This window comes from Xenopus laevis, chromosome 8L (assembly GCF_017654675.1).
Source record: "Xenopus laevis strain J_2021 chromosome 8L, Xenopus_laevis_v10.1, whole genome shotgun sequence".
NCBI lineage: Eukaryota > Metazoa > Chordata > Amphibia > Anura > Pipidae > Xenopus > Xenopus laevis.
In genome coordinates, this window is record NC_054385.1 from 104,540,418 (window position 1) to 104,562,295 (window position 21,878).

The 21,878-nt window shown below is 40.1% G+C and overlaps 1 protein-coding gene across 7 annotated transcripts in view; it reads right to left on the reverse strand.

Moving 5' to 3' along the window:
* The window catches only part of nova1.L (neuro-oncological ventral antigen 1 L homeolog), an 81,968-nt gene that overhangs the window by 12,697 nt on the left and 47,393 nt on the right, over positions 1-21,878 (reverse strand). For 4 of the 7 annotated variants that reach the window (XM_041572036.1, XM_018228932.2, XM_018228934.2 and 1 more), the window contains exons 3-5: positions 12,088-12,254; positions 11,191-11,262; positions 2,637-6,841 (exon numbers count right to left, since the gene is read on the reverse strand). In XM_041572036.1, the coding sequence (XP_041427970.1) occupies positions 5,834-6,841; positions 11,191-11,262; positions 12,088-12,254 (1,247 nt within the window). In that variant the 3' untranslated portion in view covers positions 2,637-5,833. 7 annotated transcript variants of the gene reach the window in all.

Below are 21,878 nucleotides of genomic sequence, written 5' to 3' on the forward strand. Positions count from 1 at the left end.
TCTCTGTGCTTAAATTCAAGCCTCTGGTTGTAACCTCTTTACTAGAATCTATCACTTCACAGTTGTAGACTTGGGCACAAAGGTTGTTCTGTGTGATGTGAATACAACTTTAATCACAGCCAAAAGGAATAGCTAATCAACAATAGGCTCTTCTGAACTGCAGGATCTTGTAACTGAGGACCTCTGTTACCAGATAAGAGGTTTGTGCTGCAGAATGCATTATTTTCTTGTCAATCAGGGTCTGAAATAAGCTTTTCTTTGCATAAAGGGAGAATTAAGTATTCCAAAGGACAGCTGAGCAGACCAGCAAGGTCTCTGTATCCATGGCAATGCCAAGTCAATCCTGAAGGTCCATATCTTGGAGCTAATGCTTGGACAGAAATAATGTGTCAAAGCATACATGGGTGACTGATTAAGGTAAAACAATACAATAACCCAACACTAACTATAGCTTTCTTCTTCTTCTTTCCTAGTGTTACAAATTAAGGCTTTAATATATGGCATCTCTTTCTTATAATTACATTTGTCCTTGTTGTTCAATACACCAGATTAAAAAAAAACAAAGGTGGCCTGCTACGATGAAATGGCTAGGACTCATTCACAGTAGTTATGGAAAAATTCCTGTTGTTCCAATAAAATATTGCACTAATAACAAAAGTATCTTGTTTCCTCTTAAGAACCCACATTAAAGACAGGTCTACCAAACCCAGACTGCTTTGAAATATTAACAACCACAGGATTCTTTATGGCTCTTTACTGGAGAATGTGATAGGTGAAGAGTGCCACTTTGCATCACTTCCATACTGTTGTGCTGAGGGATGGAGGGGGTAAGATAAGATTGTACAGGAGGTGCTGAGTGCGAAGAATCTATGAGTGAAGCTGAGTTAATGGTGATGCTGTAAGGAAGCACAGTGTCAAGACATGAATGGGTCGGGCATTCTTTTACAAGACAAAAGCAAGTTCTTGTGTAGTTTATCCATTTTGAGACGTGGTGCTGGGTATGAGTCGGAATGAGAGGCAAGTAAACCTTTCCAGTGAACCAACCCCTTCTTCGTGGAGAAGTCTGAACAATGTTTTTTTTTTTTCTGCCAGACTTTCTGGACTGAGCAGAAGGTAATGGAACCATTGAAATAACCATAATCTAAAGATGGATTTAAACCCTCTCACTTCAATGGAATGTGTCGAAGAACCTTCTGATATAAAAGTTCTTTTGCTGTTGATATGGAGTACGGCCTTAAAAGGACAATAAGGCCCTTAAACAATATATCTAAGTTATATTATTATATTATAAATTCCTGTATGTATGTGGTACCATCTACCTCGAACAATGCCCTGGATAAGAGGATGTGTAATGACTGCATGTGTCTGCTTTGTTATTAAACTGGCTTCAGTATGGAGGTTCATGCAATTGGGAATTGACCCCGCTGTCTTTGAATAGCCTTCATATTTATCATTATATGGTAAAGCAACTGCCCTTATATTGTATTTAATTATGGCTTTTCTTTAATGTATTGTATAGATGTTGTTGCTCCTTCATTTTTTCCCTCCATATGAGGGCCAGATATGGATCAACAACCTTCACAACTCTTGGAAAAAATGAAATGTTTGTGTTTCTACAGAACATCTCGGTACCATGTACAGTAGAAGCCAGTAGATCCAGAACCAAGCAACAAAAGTATAAATGTAGACGTTTTAGTAGTACAAAGTAAAGACAATTCCTGTAAACATTAATTCTAATCTTTTATCCTTAATGCCCTGTACAAACTCTTCTGCCAACTACTGTACACAGAACAACAGTGCTAGTTTCTTGAGATGGGATACCCATGTACCCTGCCATTTTATCTTCCTTAGACTGTAAAAGTTCCTTATTGTCAGGCGTTGTACAACATATCAACAGTCATGTTAAGTAAACCCAATGGAGGCTGACTGTGCGGATCCTGACCAGCTCTCGATGTGAACCTGAGGGTACTAGCCTTTGTCTGTCAGTGGAATGTATGGCTCCCCCAGAAGATTGGTAAGAAAGTAAAGACAGGTTCAGAGGAGCTGCAAGGGTTTTTTCCACCCTGGATAAAAGGACAAGAAAAAACGAAGCAACCCCTCCGAAGCCACCTGCCTGCCTTTATCTTCCCCCCTTTAGAGTCAGAAGCAGCATTTCCTATTTCAAGATATAGTTGCACTGCCTGCTTTATTTGGAAAATGAATATGCTGCACAGTACAGAGGAGCTATAACAATAGTGCTATACAGTCCCTTTTCTCTGTAGAGAACAGAAAATAACTTTAGATATACATGGAAATTGTGCTTGGTGACCTGCAACCATCAGCTGACAACAGAGAATATGATAGCAGAGCTCTGTTGGTGGTGGGTGCCAGGGACTAGCCATAAAGAAACTGGCAGTTGTAACCCGGGGAGGCATCCACTGAGGGTGGCAATTCTCTCTAATGCAGCATGTTCATTTTAAAAGGAAGAAATCTGCACATGAAAAGCTGATGAGCTGGAGCTTTGTGTTGGTGCACCTGCTCACACCAGGACAGTGGGGAAAATAAATCTGACAGGTATTATTCACTGTTAATGTATTATAAATGAATTGAAACTAGTGACATGCAAGGAAAAATAATGAGACGGGAGACAGTGATGGTACAGGATGAACAAAGCACATTTATAATGATATGAGTAAATATATTCGCATCATCGGCTAACCACTAGTTACACTGTATTGTCATAAAAACTTACAGAGCTACAGAGACTATTAACGATAAATAACCATTACCAATTAAAACACAGTTGTACGACAGAATTGCTTTTTCCATTTTTTTGAAAAAAAAAAAAAACAAGCAATATCATTCCTTTTTTAATATATATCAGTTTTCTCTTCTTGAAAATGGTTTTCTGTAATCAAAAGAGAAAGTGAAAATGGGAGGAAAAGAAGAAAACAGAATCATTGACTTGATCATCAGATTGGAATGGCTGAGGGCCTTCCAGCTGGATGGGTCTATTACGCATTCCCAAGTTCAACACAGCAATGCGTAACAGCCCCCCCCTCGAACACCAGAAAGCTTTATAACAGTGAATTAAAACAAGAAAGAAGGGAGACAGAGGGAAACTAGGGAATGGGGGGGGGGTTGGGAAATGAAGGAAACGCAGGAAAGAACGGGTAAAGTTGGTAAATCATTTCTCCAAAATTCCAAGTGTCCACCAAAAGGGGACACTGTTGACAGACTGTCAAACAAACATGGTAATGTAGGTCATTTTTAAGTTCAATGGACAGAAAAAAAAGGTAAACAGAACGAAATAATAATAAAGGATCACAGTTCAGAAAGAGAGATGCTGGACGAGAAGCCAGACGAGAGGACATCACAATCATTGTTCAGTTATTGGTTGCACAGGAGGAGCAGCGGAAAATGTCACTGAGTTGGTTATGATGGACGTTATCAATGGGTTGAAGTTGAGATGGAAGGAAAACTGTTGTTTGGGGTTTCTCAGCCTGATGATCCAGAGGTAGCCAGCATTTTAGTTTTTTTAGTATTATTATTTACTATTTTTTTAGGTTTTTTGTGTATTTTTTTTTAAATTACTTCCTTGTCCATTGAATTTTTTTTTTACGACTGCATGCATAGCATGAGAAGATGCTGGGTTTATGAACAGCCACGTTTTCAGTGGCTTGAGGTGGCCCAAATGCAGAGGTTAACATAATGATCTGGCTAGTTGGCACTCGGAAACATGGAGGAGGTGACAATTGGAGAACAAAAAAAAATAAAAATAAACAAAACATAAAAAGGCTTATTCTAAAAGTAAAAGAAAAGAATGGCCTTTGGAGGAACCTGCGCTGCGACAGGTAGACACACGCCGGAAATGGACTCTACCTCAGCTAAACGAGCATGCAGGGAAGTACTGACTGAAGCCGACATAAAGATGCCCCACGGAAAAAGAACATGCAGGTAAACGACTATCGGAGCCTGCGGCGGCTGGTTTAGCCTTGCCCCGGAGGGATCAAAAACAGCTAAAAATCACAGATACTGTTCACAGTAAAATCTACATTGACAACACTAAGAGATCGCTAGTGTTAAAATTATACACAATCAGAAGCGTTTTAAAAGGCAACGCCCTCGCTAAGTCGTTGCAGATAATGAAACCTCATCAGCTAACAGTTGGCACTTTAATTTTGTGTGCGTGCGTAGTTTGGCTTAGAAAATATCCAATACGCTCACAGCACAGCTCTATGTCTAAAGGGGAGGATGTTAATGGATCAACTGGTGCATGGCTGGCCAGACACTGCAGGGTCAAGTTAAAACCCCAGTCTCATACACCCCCAAATGAAGCCATTACATAGTACTACAGTTGGGACTTGCTTCTTCACCCTGATAACAAACTTCACTGGGAAGGAGGCTTGATACTCACTGCTGAGGTGAAGGCTTTGGCAGATATGTACATTACTGGTGGCAGTGGTAGAAAGTATTTCTAATGTGTACACGTATACAGTACACACAAGCTAAAGTGGCTTAAAGTAAAAAAAAATGTAATAAAATTAGCACTAACACTCACCTGTACATTACCTGGAAAGTATCTATTGGAATGCCATCTCAAAAGCTATTGGCCTGCCCTTGTAAGTTACTGGAGCCATCTTTACACTGTGAAACTGGCCTCTCTCTCCAGACAAGGGCAAAAGCAGCGTCATCAGAGTGAAGAAGCGGCAAAATGAAAGGGGCATGAAACAATTTTTGAAACTACAAGGGGCCGAGACTGGATATTTTAAGGATTTAAGCGTGGAAGGGCAAAAGGAAAACCCAATGAAGGAAAAACAAGAAAAAAAAAAAAAGAAATCACAATTTCATGCAAAAATCAGGTGCCACCCATCAGAAGAGGTAAACCCGATGGGATCCACAGATTATAAAATTATAGATCTGTAGGCTGGCCAGCCGGAATATTCATCATTATACAGGTTGTTATGAAGACACTGATCTGTAAACTTATCAAAAAGGTTCTTTTTTTTTCCACAGTTTTAACCATTTTAATATATATTTTACAGTGCTTTTTTTGCAACTATATTGCTTTTTGATAATATATATTTATATATCTTTTTGTTTTAATTTAAAACTATTTTTTTCTTTTTTTTTATTATTCCAAAACTCCCCCCCCCTTCGTAACCTGCCGCCCCAGGGCAGGACGTGAGAGTGAAGTTGGACAGTGCTTTTGATTTTTCCTTACTCCCTTTTTTAATAGGCATCTCACCCACCCAATTCCCCTGCTGTTTCCCAGCAATACAGTAGTTCAGAGTGTCACCTAGGACTAATACTGATTACCTTGTGGCTCTGATGGGACCAGTAACACGTGGCTCTGCAATGTACTACTGGACTCTTCAGCACCTACAGGGTTAAAAACCTACGCGCCACTTCATCTTTACATTCAGTTCATATTCAACTACAACGATGCTGGTAAAATGGCAGGCTTCAAAAAAAAAACTTACTTTTGACGCGTAAACAATAAAACCTTAACGAGAGAGAGAGATAACTTGTCAAAAATGTTCAAATAAAAAAAAAAGAAAAATTTAAAAAACACTAAAAAAAATCCCTCTCTGAAACATCTGCAGAACATGTATTATTTACAGATGCGCTTTGTCAACACTGTTGCGTTCATTTGCATAATAATATATTAATAACCCGACGCGCACTTCCCCTGCCAATAACAAAACTAAAACAAAAAAGAAAAATCCAAATAAAATATAAAATATAAATCGCTCCTGCAAAAATACAGTACATCCATGAAAAGAAGAAGGGGAGGGGGACAATTAAGTTAACATCCAGGTAAGGGAAAGGGGCGGGGGTGGGTGGGTGACGTTTAACCCACTTTCTGAGGGTTGGCTGCCCGGACACCTTGCTCGTAAGTGACTCGTTGCGTGATTAGATACTGTGCGGCTTGTGTTGCAGCTGGGGTGCCTGTAATGGTTACCTTTCGGTTTCTGGTGCCGGGGACAAATTCCCCCTTTTTGGAAATCTGTATCCTAGCGCCAGTCAACTCTTGGTACTCCACCAATGTCTTTCCTCCTTTTCCAAGAATGGCACCTACCAGGTTTTCTGGGACTGCAATTTCTACTACGTCCTTTGAGCCGTCCGTTGATTTCTCGGTCCCCAGGATGGCACTAGCAGCTAGAGGGGACGCAGCCCCAAAATATCCATTGGTAGCTGCAGTGGCAGCAGCTAGGCTTCCCAGAGCAAACGTTCCCGCCGCTCCCGCTGCTGTTCCACCCCCTGCAGTTGCTTCACTTGCATATGTAGCTATCAGATTTGCTGCTGCAGCTGCAGCTGGATTAGCGCTGGCAGCAGCAGCTGCAAGTGCACCCGTGGCCGCTGCTTGACTCAATCCTAACCCCAGAGTGTTGAGGTTGTAGCCATAACTGGCCAAAGTGTTAAGGGCTGATGTGATGGCGACTAGATCATTGCCAGTGAAACCAGAGAGAACGGTTGGAAATGCTGCCACCCCAGCAAGGTTGGCATGCCCAAGAAGCCCTGCTGCTGCGGCAGCGGTAGGGAGGACCTCAGCTGTATTGGCATATGGAGATCCTGTTGGGTTCGAATTGGCTACAGGTCCTGTGACATTGGCATAACTGATGTTCAGGCAGCTTCCACTCTGTGGGTCTTCTTGAATCTTCTGCACAATCAGCTCTACTGCCTTGCGGTTCTGCTCAGGTTCCCCACTCACAGTCACTACGCGTTCCTGCAGGTTGATGCCATCTGGCTTTTGGGAAAGTTGCACCCAGGCACCTGATTGCTCCATTACAGCCTTGACAGTGGCACCGCCTTTTCCAATAATCAGACCTGCTGTGCTGTTCGGAACAATGATCTTCACCTGAGGTCAAACAGAGATGAACAGAAGAAACCAAAGAAAGAGAAAGACAGATGGAAACCACATGAATATTAAAACAAACCAAGCTGAATGTTATGTGTTACGTGTCTAATGAGGAACATTAAGCCCCAAACATGCTGCACTCTAAAATAGTGGGAAGTTTCTAGTTTTTGCAACAATTGTAGTCAATTGTATCTAGTAGAGAAGCTGTTGTAACCCCTCATTTACATACCTACATCATGCTGAATACCAAATGCACTAAAGCACACATTCCCTAAAACCCTGCCAAATACAATAAGCAACTTTGGAGAAATCTCATGGTTTATCACGTGTTAACTCATGTACGAGATTCAGTTCGAGGAGAAAAAACTTTTCTCCAAATTCAATTCCAGTTTTTTGCCCATGGACTTCAAAACAGTTTTCATGTAATAATACTCAAAATAACTCCTTCTGCATTGAATCTCAAATTGAATCTCATGTCTTTTCACGTGATACCCCTTTTTCTCACTGAATTGAATTTGGCCCTTTGTGTATAAAGATTTTGGGGGGTTGAAAGTAATAGGGGCCCATGTCTATTGACTTATATCTACCAATTAGTAGAAGTAGTAGGCTGCCATAGTTACTCAACCACGGTCAATTTCACGCATATTACCATGTAATGTAAATAATAAATAAAAGCACGAATATTGAGGATGATGGGCAAATACTGTGAATCCTGACACTGCAGAGAAAGGAGTGACACACTTTCTTAATTTTTAATCTGAACTGAATTCATAACTTTTTATGCTGGTGACTACTGTATCCTTTTTTTCATTGTTATGCAATAGGTTAAATGTTTATTTTCACCCTCTACCCCAATCACCAGGGTGGGAGCTGGTGGCACTGATAACTGCTCCTGACAGTGGCTTGCAGGCAGAAGAACGCCCGTAAATTACACGCACTGGCAGGACTAAAGAGCACGGGGAGTAATTGACCGTAATGAAACATTGTAATGAAATGATTGATCTAATTAGCTCTGCCTGTTTATCAATTGTCCCCTCAATGTGAGGGTGGATCAGGGGGAATATCTGTGCTACATGCAGGGCCTATAACAGGTGATAAAGGTGGAAGGTATCAGAAACCAGGTACCAATGTGAACACACTTTGCCAAGAACCAAAATTGTATTATGAACTCTGGAGCAGCAAAAAAATCCTGCAAAAATGAAATCAATCTATGGTAGATAATACGACCTCAAACTATGCAATGTTATTTTCATCCAGAATATATGAGAACTGTCCTTTTGGTGGGATGCACAGGAAAACAGGCTTTGGGGGCATCAAAATGTATGTAAAGTAGCACTGTCCGGCGCTCCTATCAGCAGAAAACTGCACCGGTCCGGGGTTCTTCCAGGGAGAACCATGGAGCAATCCTCTTCCTGCTTCTTCTTTCTTCTCATGCACAGTAGAGTGAAAAAGCTGGCTATTTCATTCTAATGCGCATGTGTCTGCCCCGGGAAATTTAAAGAGCAAAGAAGCAGGAAGAAGTTCGCTGGTACTCGCTGGAATAACCCTGGGTCGGTGCAGTTTTCTGCTGATAGGAGCACCAGCCCGGGGTGTCAGGTAAGTAAATACAATCACTTGGGGGTGCCTAACTTTTGGCACCCCCAAGTAAAATTACTTTCCTTTTTCCTATCTGTAGTTATGAAGACAGTATGTATCTTTAAGGTGTGAGCAAGTCTTAACTTAAAATATATGTTGACTTCCTATAATTTTGCTCCATTCTAGGAGTGAAGTTCTTCAGGGAACAACCAGCAGGGCAACATGAAAAGTGCCAAAGCCAGGGCAAATTGCACTTTTTTTTTTGCACTTTGTAGGTTTCCACATAGTCAATAAATGAGCCTGGAGTGTGCCTTTTCTTTATGTGGCCAGCTTCTGCAGGTCTGTACAAGGATTAAAAATAGACCCGGGCATTTCATGGCCGAAACAGCCCCCCTACCAGCCCAATAAATAGTGACTGTCTTTGGCATCTTACAGCAGCCCCTCTGGCATTACCAGTCTGGGCCTGGGCATCTGTACAGCAGTTCTAGGTCTTGTTCTGAAAAAATACTGTATGCAATAAAGGATTCAAGGCTTCACAGTACTGCTTATGTTTTGTGAGGATATTATATGAGTGCATTGATAGAAGGTGATATGATTACGTACTACACAAAGGGGCAATTGTGGCTGAAAATCGTGTGTTGTTGCGATGTGCAGCAGAAGAAGCTGTGAAACCTCACGTGAAAGAGAGAACAGCAGTGGCTGAAAATATCTTCCTATAGAAAAATGGCCTTTTCACAGTCTTTCTATGTTTATCTTTATTGTATATTGTACCTTGCATTTACATGCTGGCATCCCTGAAAATTCTCAGAAGTCTTAAATGATGGTTTATGGGTGATTTCCTTGACCTCCGGCTCTGGAATAGGGTGACCTAATTTCAGCCTACAGGACCGTGAATTTGTACAGGCATGAAGCAGTATATTGGGGGAGGTGTACTTGGCAGGCAGAATTGCTCCTTAGGGTGAAAGCTTTCCGATTCCTTGGCTTTCTGTGCATTCTCTCTCTTTTTGCATTTATGTAAAGCTCCTCCTGCTAGAGATGCCCTTTGGGCAGATTGTACTGGCAATGCAAAGCTTCCCCACCCACAATGCCATATAGCTCCTCTTCCATTATACATAGCTTTGTACTTGCAAAGGCGCATAAATATGAGGATAATATATGTATTTGAAGGGAAAACTCTTTATAATAGGATTAACAGTCCCTTTGTTTATATACAAATGCCTAGGGAAAACATATTCTAATAGGTTATCTGGCACAATCAGTCCTATTCTGCAGTAGATTTCAGTTTAGTGGAAGTGATTACTCCATTGGGCAAATTGTAAGAAATTGCGGAATGCTTATTAAGCAATAACCTTCAAACAAGGCACAGCAGTAAAATTGCTTTACTCAAGAAAAACCATATACAGGTATGGGACCTGTTATCCAAAATGCTCGGGACCTGGAGCTTTCCGGATAACGTATCTTTCCACAATTTGGATCTTCATACTTCAAGTCTAGTAGAACATCATGTAATCTTTAAATAAACCCAATAGGCTGGTTTTGCTTCTAATAAGCATTAATTATATCTTAGTTTGAATCAAGTACAAGGTACTGTTATATTACTACAGAGAAAAAGGAAATCATTTTTTAAAATTTGGATAAAATGGAGTCTATGGGAAACAGCCTTTCCATCATTTGGAGCTTTCTGGATAACAGGTTTCCAGATAATGGATCCTATACCATTCACTGCTCCTTATCGTGTCCTTTTAAATATATTTAACTTAGTCAAACTTTGAACTTAGTCGGCAGCCTACTGGTCTATGTATTTCCTCCCACCCCACTCCTATTGATATCCGATTGGGGATTGGTCTTAAGTCATAAAGGTTGATCAGTGCAGACTTCATTTGCTATCATACACCTTATCTAAGATAACAATTGCTATGGCCGAGTGGGGTGACATATACCTCTCTAGGGTGAATGGGCAGGGGTAGTACTTTGCTAAAAAAAAACCTCTGACCTATATTTTAACACCAGGATGAACAAGCACCTACCTACCCATTGTTCTACACTTCAAACTTTTCTCTTATATATGTTAACCTCCCACCACATATAAACACACACACCCTTTAACTAAATGAAAAGAAGCATTTTATTTAAGGGTACATTAAGGGGGTTATTTATTAAAGTCCGAATGCCAAAAACCCGAAAAATTCTCATTTTTTACTATGAAATCCAAATTTTTTAGTGGAAATTTTTTTTTTTAAATTTTCAGGATTTATTATACCCCGAGGATGGGAAAAGTCCGAATCCGGCATCTTAGAACTGCCGAGGTTGCATATAAGTCAATGGGAGAAGTCCCGAAGATATCTTGATCTGCGATGGGTTTCGTGCAATAATCCGAAGACTTTGTGGCTTTCAGGCAATAACCCGAAAAAGTCTGAGTTTTTGTTCGGAACATCCGAAAAACTCATACAAATTTTAGTCTAATTTTTCAGGATTTTTCCCGCACAGGAAATTTTTGGGAAAATGTGTAGATAAATAAGGTGAAAAAAACCCGTACAGATTTAGTCGGAGTCGTTTTCATAAAATGAGATAAATTCGGACTTTGATAAATCGGCCTCTTAGATTTTGTGCATGCATGCATATTGATCATGTAAAGACTGTCCATCAAAGGCACATCTAAGTAAATCTATGTTCAGGCTTCTATCCCAACCCCCCTCGAGAAAGACCCCTGGCATGTGGATGAAGCTTTACTGCCCTATGTGGAGTAACATGGCACATGGAGAATGGTACAGTACCTGGCTGGCTCTGGAGATGGTCATGGGGTCAGATGGAGAGGACTTGGTGGCTGGTGGTAATGATGACAATGTCTGCAGAACAAAGCAGGGTCAGAAGCAGAATCCAGTCAGCTTGAGATATTAATTTACTCTTTCACTGCCAGAAGAGGACTGCAGGTCAACTATGAATCAGCAGACCTATCTGGCATTGAAGAGCTTTCAACCAAAAAGGGGGAAAATAGGTTAAAATAAAGGAGAAAAGCATTCCTGGGAACAGCAAAGGTGGAGAGGAGGATGAATGAGATTGGATTAGTGATAGAAAATAAAACAGGTTTCAGTTGGGAAATATAAAAAAAAACAAAACAAAACAAAAAACAAACAAAAGAAACAAAATCATAAATACAATCCCGAGAATAGCCCACATCACAAGGAAAATTACATATATTTATAATACAAGGGCAAATCTTAATCCTGTCTACACCCCACTATTTCATATTAAGCGGAACCTTTGGTCACACGAAATAAGTGCCTAAAGCAAAAGCAGCTTATGAGTCTGTTCTCAACATTTTCTATAAGAATCAGTGGGCTTTTTTAGCTACATAGAGAATGCTTCATTTTCTGCATTGGTAACCATGGCTCACAGAGCCTTATAATAAGAATATGACTTGCAGTATGAATTATAGGTTGGAATTATTGCTGGTCACTTGTCTGATTTTGCCAGAATTCTGTAGACTGATTGACTCTAAATACAGACGTGCCAGTGGTTCTAATAGGATGGTTTTATATTGCAAAGTCTTGGCACCAATAAAAACCTGGGGTGTATATAATTCCCTATTGTGAGTTAGACCTGTTACTATACACAGTAACATACATTGACTTTGCCTGAGGCTCTGGCCACTGAGAGGAGGTAACACAAACCTGTTTGATTCGGTCAGGATTGACTGTGGTTTGTGGCTGCAGGATGCTGACAGGCTCCGTCTTGGCCACATTCTGTGGCATCTCTCGTATTTTCTCTGCGATGAATCCATGGACGGCATTGAGGGCTTCGACGGTGCCTTGAATCAGGCAGACTCGCTCTGTGGTTCCTGTAAGGGAGGCATTAAGTGAGAGACTGAGTAAATCTCTGTGCTCATATAAAAAACATACACAAACTATAACATCAACTAGCCAAACCAGTGGCTTTTTTATATGGACCAATGTTGAGTGGGAGATTCAGCCTCAGGACTCGAGATTTGCTTGCATTTTAATGACCATTGCTCTAGGAGGAAATGCCCTAGTATTAAAGGAAGCCTTGAGGGCCCAATCTAAGGAGCACGAGGACCAAAATTTGTTTGCCAGGCAGTTGGAAAAACTTCACTTTCTCATGTATTTTGTAACCCAGTGAGGACTGTAAGAATGGTCCACGTCACAAACAAAGATAATGTTGTGATGAGAATGAAGAAGTCAGCACGAAGGATAGAGTAAGCCTCAACTCCATTCTACCACTTGAATCCCATGCATGGTTAGATCTACGTCTGAAATATAATCATTCCCTGGATTCCTGGCCAGTTAGCTATACAATATGGGATGATTTAGAAGAAAACATAACCTTCACGAGCCTGCTGAAGTGGTTTATGGCAAAGCAGTTCATAAGGCTGTTGAGTACCTTATTTCTGTGCTTTATTGTGTAGAATATTGCTGCTCTTGTACCTGCTAAACACTTTAAACCAGATGTGAGACCGCACTTAAAAGATTTCAGTGTTCTTCTTTCAAGCACTTTTGCTAATATAGAGCTCCGGTTGGGTCGCTGTTTATTAACTGTGCCACATCTCTTCTTTAAATTGCTTTCATGAAAATGAATTACATTATTACCAAAGCTTTCTGCTGTAGACAAATGGGTCGGTTCATATATACACATTCTGCTTTTGCTGTAAATGTACTTAATGGGAGTGACTTTTTATTCCATTTTTTGCTCTAAGGCTGCCAAGAAAAAGTGCCCAATTAATGGATATTTGAGATATTTTTAAGATAGTTGGGTGATGAAACTTACAGAAACAATCAATATTCTTTCCTGTGCAATAATGTGCCAGTAGAAATGGAATTATAGGCTTCTGTTTTAGTGCTTTTCACTTCCATAAAGTGGCACAGAAATTCTCAACGGTGATCGGCATGCCAGCTGCGCTGCCAGGGCTGTGGTTACCGTTGGTAATAAAAATGAAAAACCATAAATCAACGAACTCTGGGAAATTTTTGTCATGTTCAAAAGCTTTTAGCTTCATTAGTGTCTGGAAGGAACAGCAAGACCCTTCATCTTCCTCAGAAGGGTGACAAGATGTTAAGCAGCAGTGTAATGTTCCTGAGAAGCGCTTGAGTAAGCTCCAAATCTTCGGAAGTGAGCTCTTTCCCGGCAAGAATAAGAATCACCGGCGGGATGGCATACGTATCGCTTGGATTTCAGAAGGAAACTTCAGGTGACTTCTGAAAATCGAAAGCGCTATGTATGCCATCCTGAGGGCGATTTGTATTCTTGCCAGCGGGAAGGCATTTGGGGAGATGACATGCCCGCTGTAGAGAAGATATGTTGCTGGACGACTAATCTCCACATCTGCCACCACCCTTAGGCTAATGGTGTATGTGAGGTTTTCTTCTCTGCTTTCTGATCTGTGGTCAGTAGCACTGACATCAGTGTCGGACAGGAGGGTGCCACAACAGGGGCCCGCACACATCAGGTCTGGGCCACAAGGGCCTGGGCCCACAGAGTTTCTTCTCGGTGTCCTGCCAGCCCAGTCTGACCCTGACTGAAATGGAGGATTTTGGACTGAAAACGCCCAAGCATTTTTGGTCTGAAATCCACACCATGTGAGCACTGACAGGCAGATTAAATTTCCTTTCAGTACTCCCGACAATGGGGGTGATAAGGAGCATCTCTAAGAGGGACTTGAGTGTCTTCTTAGTCTGGCAAAATTTTCAAGGCTTCCGTTTGTTTTGTGTAGGTATATCAATTTATATACATGTCTATTTGATGGAAAGTTCTTTTCACTCAACCCAAATTAAATATATAACTATATATGAAGAGACTTTTTTAACTGTAGCAGATATTTAAAAGGAGACAACAATAAACAGGGCAGCATAACTGCAAACTGACAGGCTTGTAATTTATAGGAAAGCCTTCATCATGTGTGTCCATGTGATCCCAGAGGACCACTCTTATAAGTGGCAGAATTATAATGCATTTCATTTGTGGACGCATGCCTTACAAAAAAGAAAAAAACAACTAAACATAAATCATCAATACATCTTTAACCTCAATTACTATAAGAGTGAACTTCCTAATTGCAATATATAGCAGGGAATAGAATGTGCTAATTGTTTGGAGTGGATAATTGCTGGTGTGTGACTGTCACTGAGTGAAAACGGTATTTGTCGCAGGCCAGCCCCCTAATGTGAGACACGCTCTGTGGAAAGTAAAAGTTTGCTTTTGGGAATTCACCGGATGTAATATCTTAATTGGATCTTTAAGGACTACACGGACATGAAGTTTTAAGGACCTTTTTTTTTTTAGCAGTGAGACTATAGCACAAACTGGTCTCCAGAGAATTTACAACAGAAAGTAAATCCTTATTGGCAGCTGCAAAGAATAGTGGCAGATTTGGAGAAATATAATATATCAGACAGTTTCTCATTGTATCTAGTTATAGTGGTTCAGTGATTTCATAGAAGTGGGTAGAAATCATTGATTACAGTACTTGTGAAAGTTCAGACTGAGCAGTTACCTCTTGTTTACTGTGGGGTGCCTCCCCCAAATATGTCATTTTATGCCGACTGAATCCTGATTGCGTATTTTGTTTAGTTTCCATTGGACTGGGAATTACCTTCAAGTATAATGTGCCACCCACACATCGTAACTGTTCCCCCTTCATACTGAATTGGAGATGCCAGGGTATACTGGTAATTTCACTTGAAACATACTGATTGAGGCCATGGATTATAAGAAATGGTGCAAACCTTGTCATTTTATTACATAGATTATCCAGTTATTATGGTAAAGATAACTGTACTGGAATTACACACAAACACATGCAGTGCTTTATTATTTTAAAGTATCAATTCTCCTCTCATCAGATGCAGATTGATAGAAACATGCACAGTATCCTTTACGTTAACTTTCAGTATGTTATAGAATGAATCATTTTAAGCAACTTTTAAATTGGCCTTAATTTTTTTTCTTTTTTTTAGTGTTTTGAATTATGTGCCTTCATCTTCTGACTCTCTCCAGCTTTCAAATGGGGGTCACTGACCCCATCTAAAAACAAATGCTTTATAAGGCTACAAATGAATTGTTATTGCTGCTTTCTACTATCTAAGATCTTTCTATTCAAGCCCTCTCTTGTTCATATTCCAGTCTCTTGTTCAAATCATTGCATGGTTGTTAGGTTAATTTGGGCCCCAATAATCAGATTGCTGAAACTGGAGAGCTGCTAAATTAAAATCTTCAAAATCTCCAAAACCAAAAATAATAAAACATGAAAACCAGTTGCAAGAATATTGTTTTAAAATATCACTCTTTACATCATACTAAAAGTTAATTTAAAGCTGAACAATCCCCTTTAACTTTAAATTGCAGGTAGGTATCAGTGATTTATTTCACTGTCATCATTTGTACCAACAGTACATTCTAATTCCATAGCGTAGCATACTGTAGTTAGTTAAGTAGAAAATAGACACACGTCCATCAGGTTCAACCTTTTATGTCTGTATAACACACAAGAGGAATGAATATCCTGTAAATTATATAATTATAAACGGTGCTTAGTGATGTCATAGGTTATAATCGGAGCTTATTGATGTCATTTCTGTCACATGACTCACTGAAATTTGTATATTACAATAAATAAAGTACCCCCTGTTGCAAAATATGAGGGTATTAAAAGTCACCTCCGAGTTCCATGACCTGTATAAAAACAATTGGCCTTCTGCCTTGTGTTTTTATATGGTCATGGAACTCCTCGGTAGCTTTTAATATCCTAATATTTTACAAGAGGGGGTACTTTATTCACTATATATAACCTGCCTAACTGCTAGTTGATACAGAGAAAGGCAACAAAAACCCATCTTACCCATACGAATGCTGAATACCATCCACTATCACCTTATTTTTAGGCTGTACACATTTGTAACATATCCAAAGATAAGCCATTACATAACTCAGAGTTAAAGTTCTGCTGTTTAAACCCCCTTTTGCTTTTACTTCCCCACTGTTATAATCTTCCAAATGACTCTCTAATCCCAGATCCAGGGGGGGGGGGAGAAAGAGTGGCTGTAGGATTAAGCATTGACTAACCATAAAAGCAGGGACACAGATTAAGGGAAGCTGTTGTGATATATATTAATGGCTTATAAAAGATGAATTTATCCATGTAGTGTGTTCTGGGTAGCAAATCTCTTGATTACAGCAAAACACAAAGGGCAGTCCAACAGGTTAATTCAGCTTTGGGATAAAGAGTGAGTGTTAACCAATGCCTGACATGCGTTCATCACAAAGCAGCGGATCTTCTGCATCTATTTTGGCTTCCTTTTTTTCCCTCAATATATTCTTTTCTGGCGTTTTTAGAAGGCAATTTGATCTATTTACCAGCAGAGGGAGCCAGTGGATATATTTGCTCCATACTTATTCTAGAGATTTTCAGATGGTTTCAATGGACAAACTAATCCAAATTAAAATGGGTTTATTCAAAGGGAAAGTCCCCTTGAAAAATAGTTTGTTAACATAAAAAATAAATGCAACATACATGGAAAAGCCTTGCTGTCTCTAAAGCATTTTAATATGAATTATTAAATTAAATAATAATTAAATAATAATATTAATTATTATTATTATCTATTTAATTAACATTACACTTTCCATAGACTAAATTTTTTAGCAAATATTTCAAATTTTAAAAAAAAGATTTCCTTTTTCTCTGTAATAATAAAACAGTACCTTGTACTTGAGCCAAACATAGATATAATTTATCCTTACTGGATATTGGGTTTATTTAATGTTTTATATTTTATTTTGATTTTTTAGTAGGCTTAAAGGATGGAGATCCAAATTACAGAAAGATGCCTTATCTGGAAAACACCTGTTCCTGAGCATTCTGAATAACAGGTCCCATACCTGTACTGCCTAAGGTTAGGGTTGCCACCTTTTCTGGAAACACAATACTGGCCTTCATATATTTTTATCTTTCTGCCCTATTAATTACATTGGCATCAAACATCATTTTTAATAACCAGGAGCTCATTTATCAACACTGGGCAAATTTGCACCTATGCAGTAACCTATGGCAACCAATATAATGTTTGCTTTCATTGTCCAACCAAAAGCTACCTGTAAAAAGCTGGTCACTGATTGGTTGCTATAACTGCCCAGGTGCAAATCTGCCAAGTTTTATAAATGAGCCCCCCCTATGTGTTTTCTCGATTCATGGAGCTGTAAACAAAATATGGCTATAAAATAACAGACTATGGTACTGATATACAAATTAATATAGCACATAAACTCCTATAGCAAACAGTTTCTATCTAAAAGTCCTAAATCATGTGGAACTGGCAATTACGCCAAATTAATGCTAGTTTGGCATTATCTACTTTAACACTTGCAAGACAATTAACTTTCCACCATTATTAAAATAAATACCATTAAATGAAAGTACTAACTATGTCTAATTCTGCCACCACATTAATTACTGATTTCCAGATTCTTCATTGGAGTTGGGCTGCTTATTTTATTGACGAGGGAGTTTATAGGTCTCCAAACCACCAGTTTCTTTATCATAATCTACCTCCTCTGTCTACCTCTAACCCTAGCACCATGTTGGGTTCTGTGTTTGGATTTTCAACATTATTATAATTTTACTGATGAAAGCTCTAATTCTTTGTGCTGACAGGACTCTCTCGGGTCCTCCGGGATGCAGTCTGAACCCCTGCACCACCGCTAGCTAATTTACGTATCCGTCCCCTCTATGGAAGTGAGACGGAAGGAGAAATTAGAACAACTGAATAATTTTACATTGAGGCAAAAGGTTTTTTTCCCCCCATCATACAAAATGCAAGACGATATCAAAGGAAAGCAGAGTTAGCAAGGCAGTGCTGTAAAATTCCCAGGAGCCAAGTAGCCATGCCTCTAAAGTACTTGTGACATTTTATATAGATTTATACACAGGCGCCTCCCCTCTGGTTCCTAGAAATTAGGTCAGGAACTAGAGTAGACTGGTAGTCTTCTAACCTGTGTATAAATGCTGAACAGTACTAAATCAACCTTGATTTATTTGGAGGGCAGGAGACATTGTAAATCTATGGAATGTGCATCGAGTCGGGTACCCGCAGAATACCCGCAAAGTCGTCGGGTTTCAAGCAAAAAGTCCCTGATTCCTTGGCTGTGTGGGCAGTCCATTGGTAACCCGGCTAGGTACCCAACAAAGGTGGGGGCTTGATCCCTCCTACCCTTGTGGTTCTTTAAGTTTTTACATTTTTTGGGAAGATTCAGCACCGGAGTGATGTCACTTCCAGTTTCGCATGTCCCCCGGTGCGGGTATGGGTTTCAAAAAAATGGACCCGTGCAGGACTCTAGTGTATGGCTGCCTACCTTTAAGCAGGGGCAAGATGTGACTGGGTCTTAAACAAACACTGCAAAGGACAATTTAATACTGAATGGGCAAGCCAAAAAAATACCCCAATATACCTACCACCCACACTCCTATTTAGGTCACAGCCAGGGCCGCCATCAGGGGGGGACAGGGGGGACAAGTGTCCCGGGCCTGGAGGGGGGCCCGGCAGTGCTGCATTTTTGAAAGAGACAGGCCCCCCCTACGAGCGCCCGAGCGCCCGGGGCCCCGTGTGCGCTGGTCACAGCACAGTACTTCAAAAGCCCAGCACTATGTCATCAGGAAAGAGAATAATGTATGTGGATAACAGCAGCACAGTATGGATATACAGTAGTGTAAACAAACTAAATTAACCAAGAGGTACTTGCAGATAATTTGATACCTTAATCATGGATTGGTGGCACAGGACCAAACAATTCCTTGCTAAGTTTGTTTTATTTGCTCTAATTGTTTATTTTGGGGTGATCTTTATCATTGTAGTTATATAAATAAGTATTTTGCAGTGATTTATATATATATATATATATATATATATATATATATATATACAGACACACCGATACTGTGACAGGTCATTGCAAGTACTATTTTTCAGCAGCAGGGGGAAGCAACCCTTAGTGACATGCTGTATTGAACCTAAACATGCGGCCCCTGGTTAGACTGTCGAAGCATGCATAGAATCTACAGAAGTGAGTTTGCAATGCAGCGGGGACTGCAGAAAGCCAGGATCATTCGTTTGACACAAATGCAATTGCAGATGGGTGTTTTGACAAACCACGCCAGGGAGAATCCGGTGCTGCACCTTTATTGGGCAGCTGCTTCTATTGTCACAGCCGCAGACAGAGAGCTAGAATTGCCACCAACTTGAAAGTGGCGGTAGCTTTAGGGTTCACCTGTGTCAATAGGAACCCATGGAATATCCTGTAAATTATGTCCTTGGTTAGAGATGTCACCAGTTAAAATTGGTGATGCGTGCTGTAATTTGTGCCATGTGACTCAATGAAACTTCTAAAAAAAAATTTACCGCATATAGTAAAAAATTAGGATATTAGAACTCACAGGCACTTTCATGACCTGTATAAAAGCACCTAGCGCCTAACGCTAGCGCACATTCACCAGCATGACGTCATTTTGTAACTTTGCCGATTTACTGGGCGCTGTTGTAAATTCGCTAGCGAAGTGGACCTACTCAAGCGCTACTTCACACCCTTACGCCACGAAGTTGCGCTATGGCGAAGGGATGTAAATACGCTAACTTGCGCATTTTACGGAACCTTACTTGCGCCAGACTTGCCTTCGCCACCTCAGACCAAGCAAAATGCAATAGTGTAGTTACCGATTGCTTCAAAAAAAGTTGAAATTTTTTCTAAGTCACAAAAAATGCTGGCATCTTCTCCTTTTTTAAGGGTGATAGGCTGAAAAAGATCGTAAATTTTTTTGGGGGCACCCTCCTTCCCCCCTACATTTCCTAACATATGGCAGCTAAACTATACAGTGGGCTCATGTATAGGGCAAAATAACAACTCTGTTTTATTTTATGAAGCTTTCCCAGGCTTGTGTAGTGTAATATATTTGCTGCTACATATACGTCCATTGTACTTTAACTTGGTGCTGTATGCAAATTAGGCATCGCTAGCGCAACTTTGCTTTGCTTGACGAATTAACGATAGCACAACTTTGCCTCCCTGTGCGCAAATTCGCATTTTCATGAATTTGCGTAGCGCTGGAGAAACTATGCCTGGCGAAGTGCGGCGAAACTGTGGCTGGCGCAACTTTGGATCTTTGCCCCTTATACTTTTGCCCTGTGCATTTATATGGTTATAGAACCTTAGTTATATATAATAAATAGAGGATACATTATTCCCAATATTATTAACAACACATTTTATAAACATAAAAGTGCCAACATATTCACAATGATACACCCATCATGTCTGACGTTTAGCATTATTTACTTCATCTGCTGAGTGTGCATTGTCTTGTCCTGTCCCTGCACTATGATGACTGGTCTTGCAGGAGTTGCATATTTTTTCACTTGCACTTTTTGTCTGTTGTCCGGTACATCTATGTCGTGTGTAGCACTATGGTCCTAGAGGAACGTTGTTTCGTTTTACTGTGTGCTGTACAAATGTATATGGATGAAATGAAGATAAACTCACTCTTGACTTGACTCTTGAATTGATATTCTGTAGTGATGTACAATAGGCTATACATAAATGTACTAGAGCAATGGATATCTTGTAAATTAAATCTTTATAAATGATGCATAGTGATGTCATCGGAACTTAGTGATGTAATTTCTGTCACATGACTCACTGAACCTTGTGTATTATAATATATAACGCATCCCCCGTGAGGATATCAGACGTTACCTCTGAGTTCCATGACCTGTATAAAAACACTCGCCATTCAGCCTTGTGCTATTATATGGTCATGGAATTCCTCTGTAACTTATAATATCCTTATATTTTACAAGAGGGTGTATAGGAGTGCACCGCGAGTGTGGGTCGAGTTTTTCTTGACCCGCACATAATATATATAATATATATATACAACAATGATAAAAAAGCAATTCCAGGTTTTCCAGCAACAGGTAAAAAAGTGGAACTGAACCATGTGTTGACATTCTACTAATGCTTTTGGTCTACTGTAGGGGGAACAGATTTTTTCCAAGTGTAACCCTATATTTATTCAGAGTTTCTCCCCACCTCTGGCTGGGATAGGCTAAGCATTCATCCTATCCAGGAGTTAATGAAAGCAGTGACCCCATAGTGGCCCGGACACGTCATGGGCTCATCAGACATGATTGATGGGAGCTCCTTGACTGAATTAGGGGGTTAGCGTGCTGCTCTTAGCTCTGCCTGTTCCATCCTATATTTGTAGGTTCTGTAGCCTGCTAAGGAATGTAAGAGCATGGAGAGTTTCAGGGGCCTTAGTTAAAGCTGCAGAGAGAGAGATGCAGCTGTTCTTTCCTAAGCAATCATCACAGCTATTAAAATATGGGGCTGCTCCTTATCTCCATGGCACAGGCCTCAGCCAGGCATTTACTGATTTTTCAGTCCATCTGTGGTGGGAAAAATAGAC